Source organism: Euprymna scolopes, chromosome 29, assembly GCF_053919585.1.
Source record: "Euprymna scolopes isolate OS-2025 chromosome 29, ASM5391958v1, whole genome shotgun sequence".
Lineage (NCBI taxonomy): Eukaryota > Metazoa > Mollusca > Cephalopoda > Sepiida > Sepiolidae > Euprymna > Euprymna scolopes.
The window spans coordinates 25,422,170-25,437,378 of NC_136510.1; the positions used below are offsets into that span (position 1 = coordinate 25,422,170).

At 34.0% G+C, this 15,209-nt stretch overlaps 2 protein-coding genes across 2 annotated transcripts in view; one reads left to right on the top strand and one right to left on the bottom strand.

The window, feature by feature from the left end:
* The window catches only part of LOC145252552 (F-box DNA helicase 1-like), a 65,330-nt gene extending 61,292 nt beyond the window's left edge, over positions 1 to 4,038 (top strand). Inside the window, exons 18-19 of the mRNA XM_080112105.1 lie at positions 214 to 351; positions 3,761 to 4,038. Coding sequence (XP_079968231.1) covers positions 214 to 351; positions 3,761 to 3,853 — 231 coding nt within the window. The 3' untranslated portion in view covers positions 3,854 to 4,038. The remainder of the gene's footprint in view (positions 1 to 213; positions 352 to 3,760) is intronic.
* A 2,117-nt stretch (positions 4,039 to 6,155) lies between these two features.
* The window catches only part of LOC145252870 (uncharacterized), a 44,379-nt gene continuing 35,325 nt past the window's right edge, over positions 6,156 to 15,209 (bottom strand). The window contains exon 5 of the mRNA XM_080112881.1: positions 6,156 to 6,220. Coding sequence (XP_079969007.1) covers positions 6,156 to 6,220 — 65 coding nt within the window. The remainder of the gene's footprint in view (positions 6,221 to 15,209) is intronic.

Sequence of the window (15,209 nt, forward strand, 5' to 3'; positions counted from 1 at the left end):
ATAGAATTTATGGTTGTCACAACGCAAATAATGGATGCGACAAAAGAAAGGTGACCTACTTGAAGGCGGCGACAACTCTAAATATACAGTGTTTTTATTTTTATAATTTTTTCCGAAATAAAAACGGGGTAAAGATCCACCAGTTTAACGATATTATAGCGTTCAAAACAAATACTTGAATAATTTTTACTGTTTTTGTTTTCTCCATAACAGGATCAGCGGCTGCAATTGAAATTGTATGAATCCTTAACAGATGAAATTAAATGCATGTGCACTAGATTCCCTCCCTATTTAGTAAGACATGCGAAAATTGTACCACCAATTGTTTTCAAACAGAGAAAGCTACGTTTGGTATGTAGCACTTTTATTATGATTATTATAACATGCAAAATTTTTTTTTTTTTTCTCCAGCTCCTTCCTTTTCTGTTTTTTTTTTCTTTCCGGCTCCTTCCTTTTCTGTTTTTTTTTTCTCTCCAGCTCCTTCCTTTTCTGTTTTTTTTTTTTTCTCTCTCTCTGGCTCCTTCCTTTTCTGTTTTTTTTTTTTTCTCTCCGGCTCCTTCCTTTTTTTTTTTCTCTCCAGCTCCTTCCTTTTTTTTTTTCTCTCCGGCTCCTTCCTTTTTTTTTTTCTCTCCGGCTCCTTCCTTTTTTTTTTTTTTCTCTCCGGCTCCTTCCTTTTTTTTTTTTTTTCTCTCCGGCTCCTTCCTTTTTTTTTTTTTTTCTCTCCGGCTCCTTCCTTTTTTTTTTTTTTTTCTCTCCGGCTCCTTCCTTTTTTTTTTTTTTTTCTCTCCGGCTCCTTCCTTTTTTTTTTTTTTTTCTCTCCGGCTCCTTCCTTTTCTGTTTTTTTTTTTTTTTTCTCTCCGGCTCCTTCCTTTTCTGTTTTTTTTTTTTTTTTCTCTCCGGCTCCTTCCTTTTCTTTTTATTTTTTTTCTTATGTAATCTGTAAATTTGCAACCATAAACATATAATAGCTAGCATCACAAATTGATTTTTTTTTTTTTCTCTTTATCAACTTTGGTGAATAGAGTTGCCTAAAAGAATTTCAAAACCGTTTGAATTAAGTAAATATGTTTTTCTTGGCAATTTTTTTGTTTTATCAACATTTAAAGGGGGGGGGCAAAATACACACGGCACCATTTCAAGAAATTCGATAATTTCACCATTTATTTTTATTTTTTTATTTATTTAACTATTCTCATGAAACTTGGTATACTTATGTAGAATTGTGTTCTTTTTGGTTATGCAATTAGATTTTATGTATCTCTTAATCTTAAATCTAGCTCTCAAAAAAAAATGTTTTTAAAATAAAACCAATTTACTACTTTTTCATAAAGGGGGGGGGGGCTGTTTGCGGAGTCCAAATTTATCCAGTTTTTAACTTGGCAGTATTATTTTATTTTATAGCTCCTTACGTCAAGTGGTTTCATGCTTTGTCTAGACCAATTTCCATAAAATAAAAAATAAACTTGAAAAAAAGAATTTTTTATATTGTCAAACTTGGATAAAGAGTAGTCTAACAAAATGAAAGTGACACAAATTATATATATATATATATATATATATATATATATATATATATATATATGTGTATATATATATATATATATATAACAGTATAGCTACATTCCAAGATCCAAATACTTATTTTTCTTGCAAAACAGCTCCTCTAGCATGTTACAATTTCAGTACATTTTTTTCTACGGATCCATTTTATTATGCAGAACTAATCGGTTATTATGTCAATACCAATTCTGGCTGGCGAAACAATAACATGATGTTGAGTTTTCTATGAAATTTTTATTTTTTTAGGAAATTATTTTTGTAATATTATTAGAGTTCCTTTCCAAGTGTTGGTAAGTGGAGGATAAAGAGAAAAAGTATGACAAAATAAATGGGTTTTTTTGGGGACAAGGATAGAGGAAGTTGTTTACCAATGCACACAAGAAAACTAAACTAGGATTGTTGGTCAAGGTGTGGTGGGATCGAACAAGGGATCTGTCGATATATTTTGCACTCAAGTTTGAGGATTGGTAACAAGTTTTATGACAGTTTTGGGTTTGCCACAGTTGCAAATTGGACAGTTGATTACAGATCATGGCTGAGAGGAGCTGACAGCAACTGATAAACACAGCCTAAGCCAAAGATTTAAATGGAGACTTAAATTTTCAGAAATTTAATGGTGTCACACTCACACACATGCTACCAGAGTGCAACTGATACTTAAATTTTTTTTTTTTTGTTTTTTTTACTCGTGTTTAACTACACTATAATAACTATAATAGCAAAATAAAATTCAGAAAACAAAAAAAATCAATTTAACGAAAAGCAATATCTACTGACGTTTTTGTGTCGATTTCAACTTTGGCATGTCAGAAGTACTTAAATATTACTACATCATTTTTGGAGGAAAATGAGTTTTTCGATCTTTATTGTACACAAAAAAAAAAAAAAAAAAGTGGACCTATTTTTTTTTGGGGGGGGGTACACATGACATAACAAGGAAAGTAACTCAATTATGCTAAAAACAAACAGCTAATATTTATGATTGTTAATGTACAAATTATTTTTTAAAACATAGGCAAGTTACATAACAACTACCTCCCCCTGGAACTCTCCCGGTGTTTTTTTAATTTTTGTCAAAAAATGTCTTGATTTTTTTTTCTTTTCTTTTTTTTTTTTTTTTTCTACTTTTTATCGTGTTTCATAATTTTTGGGTATATTCATTACTGTAACATGACAATTAAGTAGAGACCATTGGTTAGTCTTTAAATTCAATATTTAAAATTTCAAAATTTGCTATTATAGTGTAGTTGGACTATTTTATATATATATATACTAGCGGGGGTACCCGGCGTTGCCCGAGTGTTTGTTTCCGGGACGGGGGGAGTTTTAAAAAATGTTATAGTAGGTAAGTAGGAAGGATCAAACCCGGAGTCATGAGTAAAAGTAGGAAAATAAAGTGTGAAAAAAAAAAACAAACATCTGCAACGTTAACAGTTCAGCCACCAAGAAAAGTCCATTCCAGTTGTTTAGGAAAAAAAAAAAAACGACTACGGTAGGTCGGCGCGAACGTGAAAATATAATGTGAATTGTCCAGCACGCTAACCACTACGCCACAGAGCACTGCAGCTTAGTTTAGTGATTTTAAATAACTTCACATGAAAGAACTACAAAGCCAAACCGGTGTTCTCTTCTCAACTGTTCCTTGTGAACGATCCCCAAACGGTGTTAAGTGGTGGCAGGGGGAGGAGGAATTTATTAAAGAGAAAATATTTTACCACTTCCATTGATCTTAACCGATTTTGGCCGTGACTTCTCAGCAGAAAAAGTATAGAAATCTAAGATTATCGAGGAATTTGAGAAATAATAAGCCTATAACACACCTCAGATATTGTTCTGCCGTTTGTGCATATTATATTTGCATGAAATATCTTGATTTTTAATCCTATTAAGGTCAAAATCAGACGGGGGGAAAAATGAGTTCATTTTATTTATATAGAGATATATATAAATGTGAACCCATGTACACCCCTTTGGCATCTGCCAATGTGAATGATGATGACATCACCAGGATAAGATGAACATGGATTATAAATCTAGGGAGTTAGCATATGGTTTTATCACATTTGAACAAGTCTGTAGAATAAGTGAGCCGAATCTCAAGCAAGCATTTCTAAATAGTAAGTTTATAGTCTATACATAATTCCATTCTATGATGATAAACTTTTCTTTTTCTTTTTTTCTTTTTTTTTTTTCTTACCAGGTTGGTGCAATGAAAAATGATTTGGATAATGATTTGGAAATTGGAGGATTCATTTGCACATTTTGTTTATGTGATTTCTGGAATATGTTTTAGACGATAGTTGCGGTGCTAGCTTGCATCTGGTATATAATTCTCCTTCGACATGCGTAGACATACACATTATATAATCATGACAAAATACGGGTAACTAAAAAATTTCATTCTCAAAGAGATCCTTTGTATATTGTACATTTTTCAGTCATTATGAGATAAAATAAAAATATTGAAATATTTCGAAAGTTTTTTTTTTTTTTTTTTTGTTTTCTTTTTTTTTGTTTTTTTTTGTTCTCTTCTTCAAAGAAATTTCCAGGGATTCTGGAATTTTTGTCCTGTGTAAATTAATTGCAAGAATTTCTAATTTGATTCCTTCATGGAGTAAGTGTCAAATGAGATGATTCTCTTTAATTATGCTTTGTCCCATCCCTTTTCGCTTTCACTGTATTTGCCCCCCCCCCCTTTCGCTTCCTTCCTCCCCCCTCTCTCTCTCTATCTCTCTCTCTCTCTCTCTCTCTCTCTCTCTCTCTGGCCGCCTACTGAGTTTTACTGCTCTTGGTGTCAAAGATAAAGTAAATCCGCTTAAATCAAGACTGTACAATTCTGTGGATTAATTTCATTCTTTTGTTGGCATTTTTGCAGGAGGAATCACGTGTTTGCCAACATGTTAACATCCCTAAATGATGGAACGGTGGAACCGACTGGTTTCAAACTTGGCACACACCAAGATCTTCAGACTTTGTCACTATCCACTTAACAACCATCACGATTGTTAAAATCTACAATTTTGTAGACTAGCAAATAACGCTATAACTAAACCCTCCTGAAGGACAATCTTCATATGATCTTTGCAGAAGTCTAACTTTCAATATAATAGCAATACCATTGTTGCTTTGATGAAGTGCATATCAATGACAATGAGTTGCTATGGAATTATTAATAGAAGAAAGATAGACTTTTTAGTGTGTTAAATGGACAAAAGTTATAGCCCGTTGAATGTGTGCTTTACACGAAACTGGTTGAATATGGTTAAATTTGTGCTCATTTCTACATTAAATACTAATCCCTAATTGTGCATCAAATGGATGCAATAAGACTTAGTTCATTGCACCTTACTATAACAAAGGTCCGTACAAACTTTCAGTCAGATTGCCTCGGTAGTTTCCAAGAAAAAGCGGAATAAACAGACAGAAAAAAGAAGTGTATGTAAAAAAAAAATTTGGGCGGGAATATTTTACTGCGTAGTTTTAGAAAGTCACAAAAAGGTGTAATAAGTTTAATGAAACTATAGACTATAAATTTCACGGTACTTTATACAATACTGCAGAGTTTTGATGGAATGCTTAGGCATTTCTTCAAAAGTTTTTATAGACTAGTGGTCTTTTTGTACAAAAAGTGAGAGATGTATGGTTTAAGAACCAGGATTGTATAGAATTTAAATCCACTAAGCCTCCCCCCCCCCCCCAAAAAAAATCTGAAAATGTTTGTTACTTTCCTCCCTCACACACATACACATATTTAAAATAAAACTAAATTGGATAAGTAAAACAAAAAAATGACTATTCTTCCATAAAAATAATTGTCATCTAAATATTCTCTTTATTTACTTAATGTTGATTTAAAAAAAAAGAATAACAATTCTTGTATTGATCAGACTATTGTTCTCGTCTTGAGTGTTATTTATGCAACTTTTCGGCTAGATTGTCTTTCAGCCATCTCCAGGCATGTTGGCTGTTTTTTGAAAAATAAAAGAAAAGTTACTGGCTCTGTATATATTTTCGTATTCTGTGAGTTAGTATCTATTTTATGGTTTTGGTTTCGAATTTGTAAAAAAATAAATTGGCTGACAGAGGAAAGGCAACTATAAAGATAGCTAGATTGTCTCCCTTTCACATTGCACAAATAACACTCAAGATGAGAACAATGGTCCAATCAAAACAAGTAATATAAACAATCAGCCGTCATCTAAAAAATCCAGAACTTTAATAAATATTCTATTTTCTTACTATGAAAATAATTATCAGGTAAACGTTGTTCAAATCATGAAAAATGGATGTTACTTTTTGGAAGGTATTTATTTAAAATTGAATCGTTTCAGTCAACTTGATTACATAATTTAATTTTGGAACAATTCATTTTTAAAAGATAGAATCAGATTAATCATCAATTATAATCGTTGCTGACCAGACTACCTTTTTTTTTTTTTTTTTTTTTTTTTTATGGGTGAAAGGTGATAACGTACATACGAACATAAAATGCCTTAATCTATTATATAGATGGTCGATTTTTTTTTTTCTTTTTTTTTTTTTTCTTCTTCCAATGCCTGGCTTTAGTGTGGTTAATGGGAACTTGGTTCTTATTTCTAACTTCGAGGTGCATCTGATAAACCAAGGAAGAATGTCTTTGCTCCCATCGAATATTTGTTATCTGAAGAGAAAAAAAAAAAATGTTAGTTTTTTTTTTTTTTTTTTAGAAAAACTATTTGTAATTTACGCTATTCACTGGGGCTCTATAATAAAGGCATTGAGGGATTTAGCTGGTTGATTTTGGAACCCTGGTGATACAATGGTGATGATAGTTGGGGTTTGACATAGAAGAGACCTACATGAATTTTTTTTTTTTTTTTTTTTTTTTTTTTTTTCAAAATCGTTATCTTTGCTTCAGGAAAATGACTTTAAAAGTTGTAAAATTGCACCTATCAAAAGTATTTTGGGGAATTCTCTGGAACGTTCCGTCATCAAAACAATCTGTACCATTTAAGAAAATGGAATCTGTATTTAGAAAGCGCTTTAAACTACATTTTTAAATAAAATGAGTCAGGATAATGAATTAATAAAATAAATCTTAACTGTAAAGGTAAAAAAAAAATTTTTTTTTTTATTTTTTTAAATAAAGCGAACTTTGGTCGCTATTTTCATTTCAGGAACTTTTTGGGGGGTGGGAACATTTTAGATTTCACTGTTGTAAACACACGCTCGTTGTTGCTATTGAAAATTAACATTTGTTTTTTAATTTAAAAACATGATTTTTTAGGCTTAATTATTTCATTTAAAATATATTATGTTTCAAGTGTCTGCAGTGAATTTAAACATTTTTCTTTAGTTTTTCTATTTCATATCGAATTCTATTTAAAGTTTTTATTAAAATATGGGGTACTTGTACAGTTTAATCAAGACATTAAAAAAATGAAAATATCGAAAAAAAAAAAAAAAAAAAAAAAAAAATTATATTGTACGTATCCATTATGGAACGAAGTCTTCCGGAAAAAAAATTTCACTTAATTTCATCAAGTAGTTTCTTTACAGCGAAAAAAAACAATTTATGATACCGGGCAAAAGGTTCGATTTTTAGCTAGTATTCAAGATGGAGAGGTAGTGTTGGCACTTTAACTGGAGTTATCTCCCCGTGGCATGTTAAAAAAATTCCAAGATGGCTGACTTCAATGTGCTCTCATAAAAACGTGTTTTTCCGCTGTAAAAAAAAAAAAAAAAAACTATATCAAATTAACTGGAATTTTTTTTTCCAAGTCTCTCCTATGGGAGAGAGGTTGCAGGGAAGAGAAAAGGACATCCCCCACTAAGCCACAAAGTCTATTTTGTACTCTGTCAAGGCAAGATAGGCTGTTTTTAGCAGCTCCTGCCCAGATATGGCAACAGTACTCCATCCTTGGACGTACTTAGCTTTTATATAGATAGAGAATTGCATCAGCAGTGAGATATCTTCTGGAGCGGTAGAAGGATCCTACCATTTTTTTTTCTAGCGACCTTGATGTATGTGTTGCATTTCAGGTCAGGAGTAAAGGTCAAGCCTAGAAGCTTATCAAAACATGAGGCTTCTCCTAGACAAGAGCCATCCATTTCAATTGATGCCAGATGGGGATCAGAGCATTGATGATGTAAAGATAGGAATTGGTTTTGGATGCATTAAAAGTAACCAGCTACCTGTTCCCCCACTGTACCACGCGCTCAAGATCAGAAACGAGAGAATCAAAGAACTTTGTCATTTACAGCCTTTGATGTGTTGCGATAGATGGTCGTGTCATCAGCGTAGATGTCAACGAGTTGTTTTGGGAAATCATTGATGTAGATCAGGAAGAGAGTTGGGCTCAGGATGGACCTCCTGAGGGACACCAACATTAATACTGAGGGCCTCTGATTTCTGCCCATCAACCATTACTCTTATGAGCCTATCAGAGAGAAATGATTTAATGATTGAGAAAACATTTCTAGTTCTACCGTAGCTGGAAATCTTGTGAAGTAGGCCCTTATGCCATACCTTATCGAAGGCTTTTGATATGTCAAGAGCAATTGCCCTAGAAAGGAAACCTTTGTCAAGAGATTCACTAATCCTATGAGATATAACCGTTAGCACATCTGTAGATCTGGCAGAACGGAAGCTTGTCACTGTTTGGTCCTCCCTTCAAGACATCGAATTCAACAAAGTTTTTCATTATTTCTTATAACCAGCACTCATTTTTTAAAATACGAAACTGGAAGATAGCCTAAAACAGTTTCCTTTGGTTATCATCCATTTGTTTACCTGACTTTTTCAGATTAAAATGTCAGTAAAAGCATGACGTTCAATTTTAACCCATGGTTCACAAATGTTTGTTGGTCTACCTTGGCGTTTGGATGAAACAGCACCTCTAACTTCATGACAAGTCATCCAGTCAAGTTATTTCCTCGAAAACAGTTATTCCCACTTAAAAAAAAATAGTGAGATTTCTAAATTATTTGCCAAGAAAATAATTGGTATTTGGCAAGTAGTCAATCCACACTTGGGAATGGTATATAGGACAGAAGACTCTTGCAGCAACCAAAGTGAAAAGAATGAAGGAACAGCGAGACAGACGGTTATATATATTTTCTTGTAGCTGTAAACTGCCTGTTTTGAGATGTGATGACTTTGCAGTAAAGTGCAAGACAGTAAATTGTTAAACAAGGCACATAGTGCACTTATTCTTAATCCTATAATGCACTTATCCTCCTAACAAGGTGAAATTAATTCTATAGATTAACTGGCAATTATGTTCCTTTCTCATGTGTGTGTAAAATAAAATAATATATTGGTATTTATTATGTAATCTGGCTCTATTATTAAACATGCAATTTTCAGGTTCACTAGAATTGTCATTTAGAGCAATTTTTAAATTAATTGATGGAACAACAAGAAGCCTAACAACATTTACTGGTCCTTTAGGGAAACTTTGTATCAATAATTATCAACATTTGTCACAAGTAGAATTCTAAAAAAATTAGTGATCCTCTCGATCATCATTATCTGACAGCAGAAGAAACAAATAATTTAAATGAAGGCCAGAGACTACTTTTGGAGTATGCTGTTGGCATTTGATAAGTTAACCTAAGTTATGCAGCTTCAAAATTGGGCCTTTGAATCAAGTAAGATGGCTAACATTAGCCACAAGGTTAATGTGTTTATGGACCAGAGGTGTCTATCTTTAAACACTATGATAAATTAAACATTCTGGTCAAATTTATCATCTAAGTGTATACAGTTAGTTTGTTTGAGATCAAAACCGACAATTTTTTTAATCAACAACAGTATATTTTTAATATGATTCAGAGAACAAAACAGTTTACTGAAATCCAAATTACTGTTTTAAACAGTTTAAAATATAGTGCTTTTGCACTACTTCTGGAAAATATAATGTCGATGATGACAAACTCAGATAAATTGTATGTGAGAGAAGAGGGCATTCAAAAGATTTTGCCCATTAAGTAAATAAATATTTATCCATTAAATTTTATTAGTTATCTCAATTTACCCAAACAATAGTCAGTTTAATTCATATTACCTCACAAAAATATTTAAAAAATAAGTGTTTTCAAATAATTGGGTTTGTGTGTGTTTTTCCAGAAATAGTGAACCAAAAAAAAATTACTCCTATCAATTTTACAGCCACACACTAGTCAAATTTAATTGATTTTTTTTTTTTTTTTTTTTTTTCTCAAACTGGAGTTTGTGAACCTTCACTTACAGAGTGTTTTACAAATGAAAAACTTGAAAAATCTTCTAGGACAAGAACTAAACAAGAACTTCCTAAGTTACCTGCCCACTCACAAGGAGTGGAAAAGGCTGTGAACTTAACAGAAGTTTCACAAGTTGTATATGGGTAGGAAGCAAGACATAGACATTATTAGAAAGTCATTGTGCCACTAAATTAAACCTTCATTTTCCTTGAAAGGAAATTACACTGAACAATTTAGTTCTATTATAACATAGTTTTATTGTGTTTAATAAAAAAAAAATTAAAGTACATGGTTCTGTAACTTGTATCAAGTTGTTATATTGTGTAATACATCTTCACATATCTTTTGGAATTGATTTGATTTAGTTGCTAATTAGTTTTTTTTACAAGTTTTGTTTAATCAATACAGTAAAAGTTGAGATATTTTACTAGTTGTGATTCATAATTAAAATTATCATTCGTCTATTTTTCTTTCAGTGTATTTCATATAAATATATCATTTTTAATTGAATTTTTTATAAAAAATAGTGAAATTTCAAAGTCAGTTTCGTGTAAAATGCTATGAAAATGAACGATTTCTCAGCATTTTCCCACACGATTTTTAAAATTAAATGCTCAATTTTCTTTTCAAGATGGGAATCTAATTTTTGATATCTGTTCTTATCACAACCAATCCTATCATCATCAGTGCCATGTTGATATTCTGAAAAAAAAAGTTGCAAATTAACCTGCCTTATTGATGGGGTGGGCACTAGAGCTTCCCACGTTTAAAAGCCTTATACCTGACTTTCCTTGTCCTTTTGAGAAGACCTGTAGGGTTGAAAAATGTGTTTTAAAAAAAAAAATTAAAAAAAAAAAAAAAATGGTGGTTTCAGAGCATGTTGTTAGAGTACATTTACCATGAAGATGACAAAAGTTTATTTTATGAACTCAAGGGCAGGACAAAGATTGTCTAAAGTAATATGCATCTGTCATCTGAGGCTTGCGAAATAATGTTACTTTGTTTTTGACATATACTTTTCTCTTTCTCTTTCTCTTTCATTTTTTTTTTCACCACAAGGGAATCTGGAAGCTAGGACTCAGAACACTGTAAGTGACAGTTGAAAAAAATTGGGATCCTATCTTTAGCAGCAGTGGATGGGTTGTGCCAGCTGAATGTTTGAAGTTTTTAAAATGTTTCTTCAATATTAAAATGTCTATTATTTAAAAAAAAAAAATTTAAAAAAAGAGGGGGGGTGATAGAGAGCTGAAGATAGCTCTGGTCAGAGTCAGACTACCTAAGAGATATTTTCTTTGAAAATAAGTGCATCGCATCAGTTAATGGAAAAGTCACACTGCTATTCACTTTCTGGAAAAAGTAATTTTCCTAGATGAGCTTCAGATAAAATGCATATGAATGGAGACCATCTGGATGTTATCTGCTCAACCTGTGTGTCGTCAAAATCGTGAACACCACCAAAAGTCCAGAACCAGTCAAAGGTGAGGAGACCCCAAAGGAGGAGCAGGAGTTTGAGATAGTTGAATGTTTGAGAAAGAGAGAGAGAGCAGTTGGTTTTGGTGACAACTACCAAGCAGTTGAACCAGTGTTCCTCTCCAGACTGGTTGGCTTTTTTTGAGGCTCTCAGTAAAGGTTAATGGTTCTTCTGTATTTTGGTCTGGTAAGGCAAGAATTGTTGGTTTAAGTAATAACCTTAATTATGAAGTAAATAGAGTTGATGTACCTTTTCTTCTTTAAATAACTTAATTTGTGAAAGGTGTATCTTGATGATGCCAAAGAAGCAAATGAATTAACAACGTAACATTTTCTTAGCACGCAAGAGACAGAGAAATTCACGTTTCATTTATTTTACATGTTTACACGTAGTTATACACCAAAGAGAAAGAGCAGTTCGCATTACGAGTCCTTTTTATACAAAAAAACAACAAAGGGAAATAACTCAATGCCTAATTTAAAGTCCACGTCATCAGTTAAAGGACAAAGGGAGGCAACTCCAAGCCATTTATACAACTGAATATAATACTAAAGAGAGACTACTATTCAAAAATCCACTAGCATTGATATTTTAAACAAGAATCTGATGCTGCAAGTCTGTCATTCAACTAAGTAGATGTAAATTCCAAAAAACAATGTACAGCAATTATCTCAATCTCTATCTCTACTTATATATAAAAGGCACTGTGTGCGTGTGCGTGAATTTGCTCACTATGCGTAACATTGTGCATATGAGCGCATGGGAAGATAGCAGCAGCAGCGAAAGATGGCTGGCTTGTGGGGAGGTTAGCAGCAGATGTAACCGAAAAACGCAGATATGCAAATTAGGAAGTGTGCGGAAAAAGAAAGTAAAAAAAGGAGAGAAAAATGCAGCACGTGTTCGGGAGAAACCAAGTGGACATCAAAGAAAATAGGCATGTAAAGACGCTGGCTATGGCCAGCATGAGGTCACAGAAAACAAAGTCGGCATCAAAGAAAATGAACGTGTAAATAGCAAGGACGAGAATGATCCAGCTATGAGCAGCATGCAGTCGGAGGAAGGAGAACCACAGTCAGGTAAAACAAACACGTGGCAGCAAGAGACTATTTTAAGTGGTGCCGAATGTGACGGCAGTAAAGGCTTTTGTTAAAAAAGAGAAAAATGCAAAACTGGATTTTATTTATTTATTGCCAGTTTTATTTTTATGAATTAGAATTAAAGATTAACGGCCACGTTACATATGGACTTGGAAATGGCTGGGCTGATATTTTTTTTTTTTTTTTTACTCAAAAGTATTTTGTGTGTCTGGTTTTGTATAAAAATGCCCCCATTTAGTATCAAAGATCTGATACAGCTAAACATCACAAGTATATTTTAGAAAGCATAAAGGTTCGGCTTATAAAATCAGTAATAAAATCAGTAATAGTTTCTTTGATAAGACAGGAGCACATTCAAAATGAATATTTCTGCTTAGAGCACAATGGAACCATGACACCTAACTTTTGCATTTTAAACTTTAATGCAAGCCATTATATATGAAAAAATAATTTTAAAAAATCAACTGTACAGGGGGCGTTCAATAAGTAATGCCCCTGACCGAGGCCGCCGAGATATATTATTAACATTAATGTTAATAATATATCTCGGCGGCCTCGCCCTGACCCACTTCTAATTGTCTGATCTAGCTGAAATTTTGCATGTGCAATGATTTATATCTCTACGGGTTATGTGGCAAATTACAGCTCTGAACTAATTGTGGTTTCTGTTTTACAGGTGTTTGAACTGAGTCAGGTGTGAAATGGAGCCTGTTGAATGTCAAGTAGTGATCCGGTTTTTATATTTGAAAGGACGCACACCACAGGAGACTTTTGATGAAATGAAAGAAACTTATGCTGATAATGCCCCATCATATGACCTTGTAAAACGCTGATATCGTGAATACAAACAAGTCTGTGGAAACAGCTCCCAGACCTGGTCGCCCCCCCCCCTCTGCCACTGATGAGGCATCTGTCCGTCAAGTTGAGGCTGCCATTTTGGAAGATTGGCACATTACTATTCGCCAAATAGCCCAAGATGTCAAGATTAGTACAGGTTCTGTGGAAACTATCATTCATGACCATTTGCATATGCATAAGGTGTCTGCCAGATGGATTCCCACGTTGCTCACACCATTCCAGAAGCAAGAACGCGCCGAGTGCTCGAGGATGAATTTGGAGATGTGCCAAGAAGATGAGTCAAAGTTTGTCAAAAGACTGATTACACAGGATGAACCTGGGTCCATCACTATGATCCAGAGACCAAAGCCCAGTCAATGCAGTGGAAGCACTTGGACTCACCACCTCCAAAGAAGGTAAGGGTGCAGCCCTCTGCTGGCAAGGTCATGCTCACAGTTTTCTGGGACCAGGACGGAGTAGTGATGACAGATTTCCTGGCAAAGGGTACCACAATTACAGGAGCTTATTATGCTTCACTTTTGAGGAATTTAAGGGAAGCTACCAAAATCAAGAGGCGGGGCAAGATCAGCAAAGGTACCCTCCTCCTACAGGACAATGGTCCGGTCCACAACTCGCATGTCACTAGATCAGAAGCACAGGCGTGTGGTTATGAAATCCTTCCCCATCCTCCCTACTCTCCTGACCTTAAACCCTCTGACTTTCACCTTTTCCCAGCCATGAAGTTGTTTTTGAAAGGAAAGCGTTTTCCAGATAATGCAGCCTTGATTTCTGAAGTCACGTCGTGGTTGGGTGGTTCCTATGTAGAGAAAGACTAATAACTGTGCCAAGTTTTGTTGCTCTATTGCTATGGGAAGTGGGTCAGGAGCATTACTCATTGCACGCCCCTCGTAAGTTCTCTAAAGTGCAATGTAGACTACAACGTATTTTGGACTAAATCACTGTGAGGAGGCATGTGAAGCTTCTTCCTGGTGCACCATGATGGGTCCCCAACTAGAGCAGGATATCAATCAAATTGATTAAAAAAATGGCCAATTTAATTGATTTCAATCATAAAAGTATTGGAGTGTTGAATCTTCATTGATTCTAATTCAATCCTGGGTAACGTCGAATCTTCTGGCTAGTTTGTAAGCTGGACTTGGTTTTGTTTGGCATAAAAACTCTTCATTGCAGCACTGACTAGACGGATTGACAAACAACTTGTGATCAGAACGAGGTGATCACTGCCAGTGCAGTGAATACACACAGTACATGTTCACATGTTTACTGAAAAATCAATTTGATTACCCGTGGTGCACCTGGCAACAGGATGGAAGAAACAACATAACATGATCGATTGTCAAGAGATAAAAAAATATTGTTGGATGTACCAAAAACTCATTTGAATAAAAATAATGCATCTGACTTCAGGGATCAACCATATGAAAGAAACAACATAAATATGATCGATTGTTAAAAGCTAAGAAAAATGTTGGATGTATGACAGGTCAAGAAGTAAATGCAGATGCAACTGAGTCACACCAAGAGAATAAAAACAAATAGATTGTATTGTTAATTCATTGAAACTATTGTCGTCAAATAAAATACCCTGGGGGTATAGCAATAATGACAATGCTGTCCACTACGGGTGTTTTCAAGTTCAATTGTAAACAAGTTCTTGTTGAGCAATCTCCTTCAAATAATTCAATTCTACCCAAATTTTCCACCACTACTGATCATCACGGTGTTGCTGTCTCACTGACCACCTTTTTTTTTTTTCTTTTTTTTTTTTACACAGAGATCACCACTTATCAAGGCCCGGAAGCCACTCAGGGATAAGGGTTATTGCAAGTACATTACGTTAGTGTGGAGATTTGATTAAGTGTTTACTTCAGGGGGCGGTTCATTAGGAATTTGTTAACATTGGACTTGAAGACATCCAAGTTGTAGTCCGGTAGAAAGCAGGTAGACGGAACAGAGTTCCACAGGCGTGCAGTTACACTCATTAACCCTTATCGTAGAGT